Here is a 17,903-nt window from a genome sequence, read left to right on the forward strand (position 1 = left end):
GAGCAGGTCCAGACGGAGCGGAAGGCGCAGTGGTGCGTCGTCCAGGAGCCTGACTACGTCGGCGTACCACGACCTTCGTGGGCCAATCTGGAGCTACCAGAATGGCGGGGATGCCCTCTGCCTTGAGCACCCTGGGAAGAAGCGGAAGAGGAGGGAACAGATAGGGTAGGGTAAACCCCGCCCAAGGAATCACTAGGGCATCCACGGCCAGAGCCTGAGGGTCCCGGAACTTGGACACAAACGGAAGGCTCTTCCGATGGTGCCGGGACGCAAAGAGGTCCACGTCCGGAATGCCCCAGAGGTCGCAGAGGTGCGCGAAGACCTCTGGATGTACAGACCACTCGCCGGGGTCGGGTGAGGACAGACTGAGGAAGTCCGCTTCCCAGTTGAGCACCCCCAGGATGTGAATCACCAAAATGGCCGGAACCTTGCTCTCCGCCCAGGAGAGAATCTTGGTCACCTCGGCCCTGGCTGCCGAGCTGCGAGTGCCGCCCTGACGATCTATGTACGCCACGGCCGTGGCATTGTCCGACTGAACGCGGACAGGACGGAACTGAAGATGGGACTCCCAATGAAGAAGACAAAGAAGAATCGCCCGTAATTCCAATATGTTTATCGGAAGAAGGGTCTCCTGGGGAGACCAGAGTCCCCGAACCCTCCAATCTCTGAACACGCCGCCCCAGCCCGACAGGCTGGCATCCATTGTAACAACCTGCCAGTGAAGGGGAAGAAACGACCTCCTCTGGAGAAGAAGAGGGGAGCGGAGCCACCAGAGCAGAGACTGATGGACCCTGGGAGGGAGAACAATCTGACGATCGAGGGACAGAGGAGACCTGTTCCACCGAGAGAGAATCGCCAGTTGGAGGGGACGGTAATGAAACTGGGCAAAAGGTACGGCCTCCATAGTTGCCAATATCCGACCCAGGACTTCCATACAAGTGCGGATGGAGACCGATACCTGGGTCCGAAGGGAGCGGACCCCCAACCGGAGCGCCAGACCTTTGTCTGTCGGAAGAAGAATTCGGGCAGAGGCAGTGTCGAAAAGAAGTCCCAGAAAGGTTAGAGACTAGGTAGGACGGAGGACTGACTTGTCCTGGTTGACCATCCACCCGAAGCGAGTCAGAGTGTGGAGAGTGATGTCCAGATTATCCAGAGTCTGGGCCCTGGTTGGAGCCTTGATGAGAAGGTCGTCCAGATAGGGTATTACTGAGATTCCCCTCGACCGTAACAGGCCCATCACTGGCGCAAGGACCTTTGTAAAGACCCGAGGAGCCGTGGCTAGACCGAAGGGGAGGGCTACAAATTAAAAGTGCCCCTCCGGAACCGCAAAGCGGAGGTACCGATGATGGCCTGGAAATATTGGCACATGGAGGTAGGCATCCTTGATGTCTACCGATGAAAGGAACTCCCCTTGTTCCAGGGACGCCACTACCAACCGGAGGGATTCCATTCGGAAGTGGCAGATGAGAAGATGAAGATTGAGACGCTTGAGGTCCAAAATTGGACGCACAGAACAGTCCTTCTTGGGGACCACAAAAAAATTTGAATAGAAACCCCGAAAACGTTCTCCTGAAGGAACAGGAACCATAACCCCCTGGAGAAGCAGAGACTGGAGAGCCGCTCGAAACTGCTTCGCCAGAGGAGGAGACCGGGGGGCCCGGGATCGAAAAAAGCGATCCCTCGGAAGGGATGCAAATTTGATCCGGTAACCGTTGGACACCACGTCCCTGACCCAAGAGTCTTGAATGTGAGAGGTCCAAATGTCTCAAAAAAGTAAGAGATGACCTCCCACCCGAGAAGAAACCGCGGGTGGGTGCCTCACTTCATGCAGAAGTGGGCTTGCGGTTGCCTGATTTGGGCGCAAAACGGCCGGACCGGTTGGAGTCCGACTTCCAAGACGGGCGAGCCCGGAACGAGGGAGCCTTCTTGTCTCGCGAGGGCGCCTGCCCGGATCCCTTGTTGGAGCTGGAGGTCTGAAAGGACCGAAAGGAAAAGGCCTTCCTTTGGGAAGTAGGGCGAGCCTTATTTTGAGGTAACAAGGAACTCTTACCTCCCACTGCCTCGGACATAATCTCATCAAGGCGTTTGCCAAAAAGACGGCCAACCGTAAAGGGAAGCTCCGTGAGAGATCTTTTGGAAGCGGCATCCGCATTCCAAGCCTTAAGCCACATAGAGAGGCGAAGAGACACTAGATGACCCACAGCATAGGCAGAACAACGGGCTGCCTGCATGGAAGCTGCGCACAGAAAATCCCCGGCTTTAGAGCATTGGAGAGCCAAAGCAGATAGGTCCTCCGGGGGGGGATCCCGCTAAGATATCCTGACGGAGCTTTTGGCACCACTCCGACAGGCCCTTGGACACCCATGTGGAGGCAAAGATGGGAAGAAGAGAAGAGCCAGCAGCTTCAGTGGATTCTACCTTCTTGTCCGTGGGATCCTTGAAGGCAGCGGCATCTGCCAGAGGCAGTGTAGGCGCCTTATATAGCCGGGAAACTGGTGGGTCCACTGAGGGAGGAGAAACCACCTTAGTGAAAAAGACCTTGTCAAATGGATAACGATCTTCAATTGTCTTGATTCCTGGGAACCTCTTGTCTGGATGTTTCCATGCGGTCTCCAGAATGTCGTCAAAGTCAGCATGAGAGCTGAACTTCTGAGGTGCTGGCTTAGCACGATGAAAGGATACTACTGGATTGACATCCGAAGATCCTGGGTCCTCTAAGTGAAAGGTGTCTCTCAGGGCTGTAACCAAAGAGTTAACCGTTGCAACTGAGTCCGGGCGGTCCTCAGAGTCAGATGCCGGCTCGGAAGCCTCGTCCACCAATTCGCCAGGGGAATGAGAATGGGTAGAGGCAGTCCTGGAGGGGGGGGGGGCGACTGACAGAGAGCGTGGCTCTGGCGTGGCAGAGCGGCGACTCCGAGAACGTCCTCTGGAGGAGCGACGTTTGTGCCCAGATGACAGGGGGCGGGACCCACGAGGGGAACGCTCACGTCTACTTGAAGACTCATTGGAAGAGTCAGACGAGGCACCCCTAGGAAGCTTAAGAGAGCGTGAAGAATGTGGGGACGAGGAGCGAGCCCTTCCAGAGGTCCTGCGCAGGGAAGACCCCTTCAAGGCGGACAACACTTCCCGGGAGGCCTCAGCCACCGAGCGGGAGCCATATACTGGGTCAGGGAAGAAACCCAGGCTGGGGGAGCAGTGGAGCAGGCAGGACAAGCCAGACATTTTGGTATTGCAGTGCTTACAGAGATAGTAAGTCACTGAAGTTCCAGGTCTCTGTTTAGAGGGAGGAACAGCTCTGGGTACGGACATAATGAGAAAAGAAGGGAGATAGGAACTTTCTCACCCTAGTCTGTGTCCCCTGTCAGCTGCAGTGAGGAGACTCGCTCTGTGCAAATAGAGAGAGAAACTGGCCAGCCAATAGGAAGAGAGGGGCGTGCCTGAAGCAAGGCACTAAGTAAATGACCCCTTCCTACTGAAATTTGCGCCCATGGCGCTGATTGGAGGCTGCTTCGCGCCTCTGAGCTCTCCCAGCCCCGTGGACGGAGCCACAGACCGGCCGGGAGAACTGTCATGGCACCCGCTCCTTGCCCCGAGCACACCTGTCGCTCGTTTGTGCGCTCGGGGGAATAGGGCGGGCGGCCAGCGCCGGCAGAGACTGCCGGTGAAAAGAAGTAAGCCGGCGCAGAAAGCGCCCGGCTCAAGCACTAAGCTTAAACTGACTAGCTCAGAGCCTGAAGGCGGGTGTATCCTGCTGGCAGGAGCTGACTTTTTTTTATCACCATAGTGTCACACCTCCTAAAGAAAGCAAGAAACACCCACTGTCTGTGTCCCCCAATGAAGTCGATAGAGAAATATATTTTTGCGCTGGCGGGGGTTATATCTTTATAAATGCGGTGGGGGGCTAGATATATAGCGCTATATATCTTGCCCCCCACAGCTCTTTTAATATACATTGTCCATTTAAAAAATCCCGCAGGGAGCCCTGATTGGCTCCTCAGTATGGGCCATTCAGAGCTCCCTGCGGGAAATGTAAAAATGAAAGTAACATACATCGGTGATCGCAGGGTTGCGGAGCATGCCGCCCGCTCCCCTGCTTAATAACTTCTGATCGGATCGGGTATCAGAAGTGAGACCCGGTGCGATCAATTCCTCAGCCCCTGTACTACTACCCCCATCATGGAACAGAGTCTGATCCATGATGGGGGTAGTAGTACAAACACTAATGTAGTCACCCCAGCCAGGGAATTACTACTCCCATCATGGAACAGACTTGTTTCCATGATGAGAGTAATAGTAGTCCCACAACACTGCAGGAGTCTGCTTATGTCACCTCTTCTGAGCATGCTCAGATGTAATTACGGATATTTTAAACCCGGGTGCAAACGGATGACATTAAAGGTTCATCTGTTTGCCATAGACTTCAATGTTAAAATTATGATGTCTGTGTTTTATTCCGTTTTTTTCACAGAAGAAAAAATACTACATGTGCCGTTTTTTTCCTCCATGAAAAAAACGGAAGTGAGTGCAAATGGGTGCACACGGATGTAAACGGATTGTAAAAAATCCCATTGACAAGAATGGGATTTTTTTTTTACCGTTTTAATCCGTTTACAATCTGAAAAAACGGAGCTGAAACATGGATAAAAAAACGGGGGCAAACGGCTGTGTGAACGCACAATGACCCAGCAGCGTCAGGCCCAGGATGACAACTAACATCTGGCTCTGTGTCAGCTTTGTTCCAGCATCTTGTTACTCGGCAACACAAGTAGAAACCAGGATTTTTTTATTTTTTTGATAAAACAATAAATACATTTATAAATAAATAAAAAGAGATGATAGAGTCGCTTGTCATCAAAGCCGATGCACAAACAAGAAGACAGAGAAGCTTTCTGCCTCTCCACTCACTCAGATCTATGAAGCCGATCTGTACATGAAAGCAGATAAGATGCATATCATGGGCTGTAATGTGATCAGCATCTTGTAAGATATATACAAAGCTAAACAGAGACAAAATACAGAGAAATGCTTCACTAGAAGGAAAATGAAATTAAAGGGGCAAAAAACCATATACACACATTTGTCGTTCACCGTGCAGGATCAACAACATTATATTATAGTAGTTCAGACAATTTCACTATACAGTGATCCCTCAACTTACAATGGCCTCAACATACAATAGTTTCAACATACAATGGTCTTTTCTGGACCATTGTAAGTTGAAACCAGACTCAACATACAATGTACAGACAGTCCAGATCTGTGAAAAATGTCAATGGCTGGAAGAACCAACCAATCAGAATGGGCATTTTACTGGTAAAACCCTTGTATTACTGAAGTGTATGCACTGACTGATATCTGGTAGCGCCCCCTACAGAACAGGGAGGTATTGCATGTTCTGTACACTTTACCTATACCAGGGTTACCTGCTCCTTTGGACACCAGGTGAGGGCGACTCCATGATACTTTTTTAGGACATTGCCCGAAAAAGATCCTGTCCTCAACATAGACCAGTGTTTCCCAAGCAGGGTTCCCCCAGCTGTTGCAAAACTACAACTCCCAGCATGCCCGGACAGCCTTTGGCTGTCCGGGCATGCTGGGAGTTGTAATTTTGCAACAGCTGGAGGCTCCCTGCTTGGGAAACACTGACATAGAAAGTGATTTACAGCTCCCAGCAGATCTTTCTTACTTTTATATGTAAGGATTTGCTTTATCTGTATTAGTTATCTACTTATTTTTGTTTAATCCTTTTTCCTATTTTTGGATGACATTTTGGTGCCTTTCCATAGAGTTCTGGTCTCAACATACAATGGTTTCAACATACAATGGTCATCCTGGAACCAATTAATATTGTAACTTGAGGGACCACTGTACTGTACCAAATTTCTCTCTTTTTTGTTTACATTTTTTATTTATAAAAAGGTTATATACATTTTTTTTTATAAACAAACAAAAAAGAAAATCCCCCCCAATATCACAAAAAAATGCAGCGATCCATACACCCTTAACATACCATGATGTAAATGTACATCATGGTGTGTTAATGCCTTTGAAAGGCATCATTCTGGCAACTTCTACTATCACTGTCAGCTCCATAGGGAATGAATGGAACGCATGCCAACCTATTCAGCAGGAGAAATGGGTCCACGGTTTCAAGATTTAATGGGGTCTTAGAGGTTGGACACTCAACCCCTACCCTGTGGATACGTTTCTAGTGCCTGGAATAGACCTTTAAAATGATCCCTAAAGTTTCTGGTTGTAAATTAAAAATATAAATAATTTACAACCTGCTCCTAGTTTCAGTCTCTCCTTATGGTTGTGTCCTTCCCAGTTATACATTAAAGGGGTACTCCAATGGAAAACATTTTTTTTAATTATCATTATTAACTGGTGCAAGAAAGTTAAACAGATTTGTATATGACTTCTATTTAAAACTCTTATTCCTTCCATTACTTATCAGCTGCTGCATGCTCCACATGAAGTTCTCTTCTTTTTGAATTTCTTTTCTGTCTGTCCACAGTGTTCTCTGCTGACACCTCTGTCCATGTCAGGAACAGTCCACAGCAGGAGAGGCTTGCTATGGGGATTTGTTCCTGCTCTGGACAGTTTTATCTCATGGACAGAGGTGTCAGCAGAGAGCACTGTGGTCAGACAGAAAAGAAATTCAAAAAGAATAGAACTTCCTGTGGAGCATACAGCAGCTGATAAGTACTGGAAGGATTAAGATTTTTAAATAGAAGTAATTTACAAATCTGTTTAACTTTCAAGCACCAGTTGATTTAAAAATGTTTTTTCCCACTGAAGTACCCCTTTAACCCCTTCAGGACGGAGCCCATTTTGGCCTTAAGGACCGGAGCGTTTTTTGCACATCTGACCACTGTCACTTTAATCATTAATAACTCTGGAATGCTTTTAGTTATCATTCTGATTCCGAGATTGTTTTTTCGTGACATATTCTACTTTAACATAGTGGTAAATTTTTGTCGATACTTGCATCCTTTCTTGGTGAAAAATCCGTAAATTTGATGAAAAATTTGAAAATTTAGCATTTTTCTAACTTTGAAGCTTTCTGCTTGTAAGGAAAATGGATATTACGAATACATATTTTTTTTGGTTCACATATACAATATGTCTACTTTATGTTTGCATCATAAAATTGACGTGTTTTTACTTTTGGAAGACACCAGAGGGCTTCAACGGTCAGCAGCAATTTTCCGATTTTTCACAAAATTTTCAAACTCAGTATTTTTCAGGGACCAGTTCAGTTTTGAAGTGGATTTGAAGGGTCTTCATATTAGAAATACCCCATAAATGACCCCATTATAAAAACTACACCCCCCAAAGTATTCAAAATGACATTCAGTAAGTGTTTTAACCCTTTAGGTGTTTCACACGAATAGCAGCAAAGTGAAGGAGAAAATTCACAATCTTCATTTTTTACACTCACATGTTCTTGTAGACCCAATTTTAGAATTTTTACAAGGGGTAAAAGGACAAAATTTTTACTTGTATTTGTAGCCCAATTTCTCTCGAGTAAGCACATACCTCATATGTCTATGTAAAATGTTCGGCGGGCACAGTAGAGGGCTCAGAAGGGAAGGAGCGACAAGGGGATTTTGGAGAGTACGTTTTTCTGAAATGGTTTTTGGGGGGCATGTTACCTTTAGGAAGCCCTTATGGTGCCAGAACAGCAAAAAAAAACCACATGGCATACCATTTTGGAAACTAGACCCCTCGGGGAATGTAACATGGGATAAAGTGAACCTTAATACCCCACAGGTGTTTCACGACTTTTGCAAATGTAAAAAAAAAATAATAATTTTACCTAAAATGCTTGTTTTCCCAAAAAATTTTTATTTTTAAAAAGGGTAATAGCAGAAAATACCCCTAAAAATTTGAAGCCCAATTTCTCCCGATTCAGAAAACACCCCATATGGGGGTGAAAAGTGCTCTGCTGGCGCACTACAGGTCTCAGAAGAGAAGGAGTCACATTTGGCTTTTTGAAAGCGAATTTTGCTCTGGGGGCATGCCGCATTTAGGAAGCCCCTATGGTGCCAGGATAGCAAAAAAAAAACACATGGCATACCATTTTGGAAACTAGACCCCTCGGGGAACGTAACAAGGGGTTAAGTGAACCTTTATACCCCACAGGTGTTTCACGACTTTTGCATATGTAAACATTTTTTTTTTTTTTTTACCTAAAATGCTTGTTTTCCCCAAAATTTTACATTTTTAAAAAGGGTAAAAGCAGAAAATACCCCCCAAAATTTGTAACACAATTTCTCCCGAGTACGGCGATACCCCATATGTGACCCTAAACTGTTGCCTTGAAATACGACAGGGCTCCAAAGTGAGAGCGCCATGCGCATTTGAGGCCTAAATTAGGGATTGCATAGGGGTGGACATAGGGGTATTCTACGCCAGTGATTCCCAAACAGGGTGCCTCCAGCTGTTGCAAAACTCCCAGCATGCCTGGACAGTCAACGGCTGTCCGACAATACTGGGAGTTGTTTTGCAACAGCTGGAGGCTCCGTTCTGGAAACAGTGGCGTACCAGACGTTTTTCATTTTTATTGGGGAGGGGAGGGGGGCTGTGTAGGGGTATGTGTATATGTAGTGTTTTTTACTTTTTATTTTATTTTTTGTGTTAGTGTAGTGTAGTGTTTTTAGGGTACAGTCGCACGGGCGGGGGGTTCACAGTAGTTTCTCGCTGGCAATTTGAGCTGCAGCAGAAAGTTTGCGGCAGCTCAAATTTGCAGCCAGATACTTACTGTAATCCTCCGCCCATGTGAGTGTACCCTGTACGTTCACATTGGGGGGGACATCCAGCTGTTGCATAACTACAACTCCCAGCATGCCCGTTGGCTGTCGGTGACTGCTGAGAGTTGTAGTTTTGCAACAACTGTAGGTACACTGGTTATGTATCACTGAGTTTGTGACCTAACTCAGTGTTTCACAACCAGTGTGCCTCCAGCTGTTGCAAAACTACAACTCCCAGCATGTACGGTGCATGGTGTAAGGTGACTGCTGAGAGTTGTAGTTTGCAACAGCTGGAGGCACACCGGTCGTGAAACACTGAGTTAGGTAAAAAAAAACTCTTGAGTTTCACAACCAGTGTGCCTTCAGCTGTTGCAAAACTACAACTCTCAGCAGTCACCGACAGCCAACGGGCATGCTGGGAGTTGTAGTTATGCAACCAGCAGATGCACCACTACTACTCCCAGCATGCACTTTAGCTGTTTGTGCAAGCTGGGAGTTGTAGTTAGACAACAGCTGAAGGTACACTTTTCCATAGAAAGAATGTGCCTCCAGCTGTTGCAAAACCATAAGTCCCAGCATGCCCATAAGGGAATGCTGGGAGTTGTGGTGGTCTGCCTCCTGCTGTTGCATAACTACAGCTCCCAGCATGCCCTTTTTGCATGCTGGGAGCTGTTGCTAAGCAACAGCAGGAGGCTGTAACTCACCTCCTGCTGTTGCTTCATCGCTGGACTGTCCCTCGCCGCCGCAGCTGCTCCTGGGGCCCCGATCCCAACAGGGGCGCCGGGGATCGGGGTCCCCAGCACCGGGGGTCGTCTTCCCGCACCCGCTCACGTCCTCCGGAAGAGGGGCGGAGCGGGTGCGGGAGTGACACCCGCAGCAGGCGCCCTGATTGGTCGGCCGGTAATCCGGCCGACGAATCAGGGCGATCGTGAGGTGGCACCAGTGCCACCTCACCCCTGCAGGCTCTGGCTGTTCGGGGCCGTCAGAGACGGCCCCGAACAGCCAGTAATTCCGGGTCACCGGAGACCCGATTGACCCGGAATCGCCGCAGATCGCTGGACTGAATTGTCCAGCGATCTGCGGCGATCGCCGACATGGGGGGGCATAATGACCCCCCTGGGCGATATGCCGGGATGCCTGCTGAACGATTTCAGCAGGCATCCGGCTCCGGTCCCCAACCGGCTAGCGGTGGGGGCCGGAATTCCCACGGGCGTATGGATACGCCCTCGGTCCTTAAGGACTCGGGATGCAGGGCGTATCCATACGCCCTATGTCCTGAAGAGGTTAAATGCTGGATGTGAGGTCTTCAGGATGCTACTACCTTCCCGCGCTCGTACGGATCAGCACAGTTGCATTCCTATATACTGATTCCTCTTCTATAGCCCATGATCGGTCTCCTCTCCCCTGTTCTGATATACACTGATGCTGAGGAGTGTGTGACTTTTTCTCTATACTCATACACAACCTATATTATCTCAGATTGTCTTGTGTTTGTGCTCTTTTTCCTTTCTACAGACTGTGTGATCTAACCTGGATGGCTTCCCAACCTCTCTATTCTCTGATCTGTCCTATATACCCTCCTCCCAACCCCGCTGCTATCTCTCAGGTAATGGTCACATTTAGTACTTTGGTCAGTATTTTTAACCCAAAACAATTCATGTTTTTTTTCATACCACAATCCCGGCATTTTTCACAGCAAGTGGCAGTCCAAGTAGTCCAGTCCCAATGTTCCCTTTTAGTAAATGAATGAATGTCTGGAACCATCTGCAGTAGAAATATAGAAAAGGATTACAACTATAACAGTGACATTGAGCTATTTAATAGTGTTTAATAGCAACAGCTAGCAAACAGTAGTCCATAGGAATAAAACATATGCTCATGGATTACTGTTTACTTAGAGCAGTGTTTTCCAACCAGTGTGCCCCAGCCGTTGCAAAACTACAACTCCCAGCATGCCTGGACAGCCGTAGGCCGTAGGCTGTCCAGGCATGCTGGGAGTTGTAGTTGTGCAACAATTGGAGGCACATTGGTTGGGAAACACTGACATAGAGTGCAGTGTTTCGTTTGTTAGAGCAGCAGTTTGTGCTCCAGAGCAGTTCTTCCTTCTTTAAAGGGGTAGTCCAGTGGCGAAAAACTTATCCCCTATCCTAAGGATAGGGGATAAGTTTGAGATCGCGGGGGGTCCGACGGCTGGGGCCCCCTGCGATCTCTCTGTACGGGCTCTCCGGGCTCTCCGGCCAGATAGCGGGTGTCGACCCCCGCACGAAGCGGAGGCCGACACGCCCCCTCAATACATCTCTATGGCAGAGCTGGAGATTGGCGAAGGCAGCGCTTCGGCTCTGCCATAGAGTTGTATTGAGGGGGCGTGTCGGCTGCCGCTTCGTGCGGAGGTCGACGCGCCCCCTTCCCGCGGGCTGTTGGAGCTCCGTACAGGAGATCGCAGGGGGCCCCAGCGGTCGGACCCCCCGCGATCTCAAACTTATCCCCTATCCTTAGGATAGGGGATAAGTTGTTCACCACTGGACTACTCCTTTAAAGGGGTATTCCAGGCAAAAACATCTTATCCCCTATATCGAAAGGATGGGGGATAAGATGTCTGATCGCGGGGGGCCATTTTGAGGGATAAATCCGAACTAAATAATAATTCAGAACTTTGTTTGAAACTGCTCTTTTACGCTAGATTATTAATTTTGAGAGCGTGGCTGTCAAAAGAGGTGCTAGGGATTGCGCACTGGATAAATGTAGTTAATAAAGTGACAAGATACGAGTTATTGGCAATTAAAGGTCTTGGTAAGAAAGAAAAAAGGGGCAAAACAATTTGGGCCAAATGGATTAACTAATTACAAATTATTGTGCATGGTTTTTTTTTCTTCTCTCTTTCATTCTCGGTCTCTCCTTCGGCGTGGAGGGAGGACAAGGGATTATAGGGGTTCAATAATTGACCTGGTAGTTTCGGAAACCGCCTGAAGTTTATGAAACCGCCGGGCTTCCGAGACGGGGACGTGACATCACGCCGCGCCCCCTCCATTCATTTCTAGGGGAGGGGGTGTAACGGCCGCAACGCCCCCTCCCATAGACATGAATGGAGGGGGCGTGGAGTGTCGTCACGTCCCCGTCTCGGAAGCCCGGAGGTTTCCGAAACTTCAGACGCAGCTATGCATAGAATGTGGGTGCTGCAGGGAGATCGCGGGGGGTCCCAGCGGCGGGCCCCCCACGATCAAACATCTTATCCCCTATCCTTTCGATAGGGGATAAGATGTTTTTGCCCGGAATACCCCTTTAACTAGAAACAGGAAACTGCATGCAGTAATTATGGAGGCTATAGAGGACAGTCTTTGGTTTACCATCATGCGAAGAGTCATGTACAGACACTTCCTTGCCACTCTCCCCTTCAAAACCAACTTTTAAGCTTACAAATGTACAGTAGATAAAGCACTTTTTCCGCTTGATTCACATAATATTATGGATTTTTTTTGGGAATGGGTCATATGGTAAAAAAGTAAGTAAGTAGAGGGAATCTACACAGAGTGGAAGGGAGATGGAGAAAACAATTTCACAGTAAGGATGATAGTTTTTGGGGTCGTATGTTTAAAAATGTTAATGTGCTTTCGATTAATAGGGACTACAGATTCACCCAGTGGAAGATTTTGTGGAAAATTCAACTAGCTCCGGTAGACTTGGTGAAATTTGGTTATAATCATGACGCAGAATGCTCAAGATGTCAAGGTCAGGATGCTGACTTTGCCCATATTATTTGGGCTTGTAGAAAGATCCAGGAGTTTTGGGAGATGATATACCAAGAAATTAAAAATAGATCAGGGACAGAAGTACGATTTAAATTAGAGGTGGCCATTTTGGGGGATAAATCCGAACTAAATAATAATTCAGAACTTTGTTTGAAACTGCTCTTTTACGCTAGATTATTAATTTTGAGATTATGGCTTTCAAAAAGAGGTCCCAGGGATAGAGCACTGGATAAATTTAGTTAATAAAAGGAGGTTGTGTAGGCATATTGTCCCACCCAAAAATGACCATGCAGCATGGCAAGACGCAACTGTCCTATGTTCCCAATTATCGAGTAAGGGTTCCGTAACTTAAAATAGCGCCTGTACAAGATACCAGCTGGACATAAGATTGTTGCATTGTCCCTCACGCAGTTTGATCTACGCGCCTGATATCAGATGAGGGTATCTCTGTGTAACCCCTTTAGAAGTGCACCTGAAAGCAGCTCAAAAAAGTCACCTTAATATGATGCCCTAATAAAAAGGTAACTGTGCCATCTGTCTCTCAGATGCTGCATTTAGGGAGCCGCACATGTTTACAGCTCTCTCCATTTACTTCTATGGGAAGTGTAAGGCTATGTTCACACTGAGGAATTCAAGAGGAGTTCACAAGGACTAATTTTGGTCAGGAAATTGTTGCCTTCTGTCATTTTATCCATCAAGCGGAATTCGAGCGGAACTCAAGTGGAATTTCCACGCGTAAATGATGAATGAAGGAGGCGGCTATTTAATTCAACTTTTCTGAATTCCGCTTGAAAACTATGTCAGGCGTAGAACATTTTTACCATTGACTTCTATTGGATTCTGCTCCCGGATTCCGCTTGAAGAATGAACATGACCATCTTCAAGCAGAAAGGAATTCAGTGCCAGAATTCCGCTAGCAGAATTTCCGCAGTGTGCACAGGACAGCGAAAAAAACATTTTCTTTTAAATCAACTGGTGTCAGAAAGTTAAACAGATTGGTAAATGACTTCTATAAAAAAAATCTTAACCCTTCCAGTACTTATCAGCTGCTGTATACTACAGAGGAAGTTCTTTTCTTTTTGAATTTCCTTTCTGTCTGACCACAGTGCTCTCTGCTGACACCTCTGTCTATTTTAGGAACTGTCCAAAGTAGGAGAAAATCCCCATAGCAAACTTCTCCTGCTCCGGACAGTTCCTGACATGGACAGAGGTGTCAGCAGAGAGCACTGTGGTCAGACAGAAAGGAAATTCAAATCTCTGGAGCATTCAGCAGCTGATCAGTACTGGAAGGATTAAGATTTTTTTTAAATAAAAGTAATTTACAAATCTGTTTAACTTTCTGACACCAGTTGATTTAAAGGAAAATGTTTTCCCAAAGGAGTACCCCTTTAAAGTCAATGGGCAGAGGAGATGTGCATTAATTTGGAGTGGAGAATTCAAGAGGAATTACTCGAGTACAGTGACCCCTCGACCTACGATGGCCCCGACATACGATAATTTCAACATACGATGGCCTCTCAGAGGCCATCGCATGTTGAAGGCAGCATCAACATACGATGCTTTTGTATGTCGGGGCCATCGCATAAACGGCTATCCGGCAGCGCTGACTGCTTTAGCTGCCGCCGGATAGCCGTTTACGGTGCCCCGTGAGCTCCGGTGAGGTCTCTTACCTGTCCTCGGGGCTCCGGCGCGTCCTCTTCGGGATCCCCTGCATCGTCGGCGCTCTCCATCGACGTCATCACGTCACTGCGCACGCCGTCCCGTCATCCAATAGGAGTGGCGTGCGTAGCGACGTGATGACGTCGACGGAAAGCAGGATGCCGGGGAAGCAGAGGCCTTGCCGGAGAGTCGAGGACACCGCGGGGACGCAGCGACACCGATGGACGGCGACATCCAGGGCAGCAGTGACGGTCCGGAGCGGCGGGGACAGGTGAGTACAACTTCCTCTAACAGTGGTCTTCAACCTGCAGACCTCCAGATGTTGCAAAACTACAACACCCAGCATGCCCGGACAGCCAACGGCTGTCCGGGCATGCTGGGTGTTGTAGTTTTGCAACATCTGGACGTCCGCAGGTTGTAGACCACGGTCCTATACTTTACATTGCACGGATCCCTCAACATGCGATGGTTTCAACAAACGATGGTCCGTTTGGAACGGATTACCATCGTATGTTAAGGGACCACTGTATATTCCTCAGTGTGAACGCACCCTAAAAGCAATCAAGCAAGAGAGAGGATGAATAGAGGAGTGTCCTGCTATAAACGTACGTGGTGCTGCTGCTGCCATGTTCTCCAAGCCTCTCGTACTGTCTGGGTCTGGGGACGAAGCTGTTGATGACCCCCGGGGAGCTCTCTTCACTGGGACTGGCCTCTGTGGAGCTGTAGTCATTGTATGTGTCATTTCTCAGCCTGGTGGTAGCCATGATTCCTACAACATCAAAAGTGGAAAAAGTTTACAAGTACTGAAGTCTAGCACCAAGCTCTGAGGAAAGTTACACATCTACCTAAATCAATTTTCTGGGATTGATACATAATATTCACATGACTGTATCACAAGATATGTCACTAGTCCACATTAGTTGTGCGACTGCTGCATTCCATTTAATGAAAACAACATCATTTTCTGGGAAACCCCCTTAAGGGTGTATTCACACATACACTATTCTGCGCATATTTTATGCTGCAGATTTCAATTCAAAACTAAATAACTTGAACACAGATTAAAATCTGCAGCAGATCCTGTACGTGTGAATACACCCTTAGGGTCTATTCACCCGTACGGTATTCTGCACATATTTTATGCACAGGATTTCAAGCTGCCGATTCGCAGCTGTGTTCATTCGTTTAGTTTACATTGAACTCTGCAGCATAAAATCTGCAGCTTAAAATCATGTGCTTCAAATATGTGCAGGATACTGTAAGTGGGAATAGACCGTTAGGGTTCACATGTACAGGATCTGATGCATTTTTTTTTGTTCAGTTGATTTTGCTACCTATTAAATGGGGGAGCAAAATCAGCTGCAGAAAATATGCAGCAGATCCTGTAACGTGTGAACGTACCCTTAAAAGGAAAAAGAAAACGGCATCAATAACAATGATTTCTGGAAATCCTGTCAAAAAACAAGTTCTGCAACTTTCAGGGAAAAGAAGGCAGAAGCGGGTAGCCTCCATAACATAGTGACATTTGCAGAAGCGGGTAGCCTCCATAACATAGTGATATTTGCAGAAGCGGGTAGCCTCCATAACATAGTGACATTTGCAGAAGCGGGTAGCCTCCATAACATAGTGATATTTGCAGAAGCGGGTAGCCTCCATAACATAGTGACATTTGCAGAAGCGGGTAGCCTCCATAACATAGTGATATTTGCAGAAGCGGGCAGCCTCCATAACATAGTGATATTTGCAGAGGCGAGTAGCCTCCATAACGCAGTAATATATGCTGTGTCCTAAAAGGCAACAATGCCTAATATAGTATCCATTTTATGAAGTGAAACCTACAGAATCCTGAAAAACTGGGCAAAAAGAAGTCAAATACAATGCATTAAGGGGCAATATGCAGCATAAAAGGCACCTGTAAGTGCACCATAACACCACATCCCTGCATAGGCCCAGTACATAATTGCCCCCCAGTCCCCCCCCCCCCCCCCCCCCCCGCGATCAGACACCTATACCCTATCCTGTGAAATGGGGATAATTTTTAATCCCCAGATATCCATTCTAAAGGGGTTATCCGCAGTTTTGCAAAAACATATATCCTGCTGGGACTGAAGAAAAAAAATCCTATATACTTACCTCACCCCAGTCCCCCACAGCTTCCATTCCACTTCATTAGTTCCTCCTATCTTCTCTTTGCTTCCAAGACAAGACAAAAGCATGAAGCAGGTTCTGCTAGCCACAGTCATGGTTAGCAGGTAAGTGATTACAGCCAGGGATTGTCTGAATGGACAGATCCTGCTCCAAGCGCTTCTCAGAAGCAGAAAAGAAAAAAAGACAGCTTGAGGGACTGGTCTGAGCCAAATGGGAGCTGCAGGATACCGGGGTTAGGTAAGTATCGTTTTTTTATTTTTTTTTCTATTGTTTCCTGGTCCTAGGGGGATATATATTTTTGAAAAATGCAGAATAACCCCTTTATATGAAGTGACAGGTCCAAAGATGGCTCTGGTGGTCTAAATGAGCTTCACTGCCCACAAGCTCCTGTATCACCACCATGCATGCCTTCATATGAATTACGAATTTTGCAATTCAATTTTGAAGCCTTGGTATTTTTGCTTAGAAGAGTGCAGCCATGGTGTGATTTCATGGTACAGACTTCAGGGCAAAGACTTAAAGGGGTACTCCAGTGGAAAACTTTTATTTAGTTATTTTATCAACTGGTGCCAGAAAGCTAAACAGATATGTGAATTACTTCTATTAAAAAATCTTAATCCTTCCAGTACTTATTAGATGCTGAATACTACAGAGGAAATTCTTTTATTTTTGGAACACAGAGCTCTCTGTTCACATCATGACCACAGTGCTCTCTGCTGACATCTCTGTCCATTTTAAGAACTGTCCAGAGTAGGAGAAAATTCCCATAGCAAACATATGCTGCTCTGAACAGTTCCCTAAAATGGACAGAGATGTCAGCAGAGAGCACTGTGGTCATGATGTCAGCAGAGAGCTCTGTGTTCCAAAAATAAAAGAATTTCCTCTGTAGTATCCAGCAGCTAATAAGTACTGGAAGGATTAAGATATTTTAATAAAAGAAATTTACAAATATGTTTAACTTTCTGCCACCAGTTGATTTAAAAAAAGGGGTACTCCCTTGGAAAACTTTTTTCTTTTTAAATGAACTGATGCCAGAAAGTTAAACAGATTTGTAAATGACTTCTATTAAAAATTCTTAACCCTTCCAGTGCTTTTTAGCAGCTGAATACTACAGAGGAAATTCTTTTCTTTTTGAATTTCTTTTTTGTCTTGTCCACAGTGCTCTCTGCTGACACCTCTGTCTGTGTCAGGAACTGTCCAGAGCAGCAGAGGTTTGCTATGGGGATTTTTCTCCTGCTCTGGACAGTTCCTGATACGGACATCAGGTGTCAGCAGAGAGCACTGTGGACAGGACAAAAAGAAATTCAAAAAGAAAAGTTTTTCCTCTGTGGCATACAGCTGCTAAAAAGTACTGGAAGTGTAAAGATTTTTTTTTAATAGAAGTCATTTACAAATCTGTTTAAACTTTCTGGCACCAGTTAATTAAAAAAAAAAAAAAAAATGTTTTCCACTGGAGTACCCCTTTAAAACAGCGTCCGACAACCCATTCCCCCTTCCGAAACCATCCCAGCAATTCATCTTTTACATTAGAGGAGATGAGGCTTTCAGGGCACGGCTATTATTGCCAATATCAAAGCTTTAGAGTACTTGTATT

At 46.6% G+C, this 17,903-nt stretch overlaps 1 protein-coding gene across 3 annotated transcripts in view; it reads right to left on the reverse strand.

Moving 5' to 3' along the window:
• Window positions 1-17,903, reverse strand: part of LOC130267313 (proton-coupled amino acid transporter 1-like) — a 99,961-nt gene that overhangs the window by 73,185 nt on the left and 8,873 nt on the right. For all 3 annotated transcript variants that reach the window (XM_056516853.1, XM_056516854.1, XM_056516855.1), the window contains exons 2-3: window positions 14,771-14,930; window positions 10,430-10,520 (exon numbers count right to left, since the gene is read on the reverse strand). In XM_056516853.1, coding sequence (XP_056372828.1) covers window positions 10,430-10,520; window positions 14,771-14,925 — 246 coding nt within the window. In that variant the 5' untranslated portion in view covers window positions 14,926-14,930. The remainder of the gene's footprint in view (window positions 1-10,429; window positions 10,521-14,770; window positions 14,931-17,903) is intronic.

This window comes from Hyla sarda, chromosome 4, assembly GCF_029499605.1.
Source record: "Hyla sarda isolate aHylSar1 chromosome 4, aHylSar1.hap1, whole genome shotgun sequence".
NCBI classification, from domain to species: domain Eukaryota; kingdom Metazoa; phylum Chordata; class Amphibia; order Anura; family Hylidae; genus Hyla; species Hyla sarda.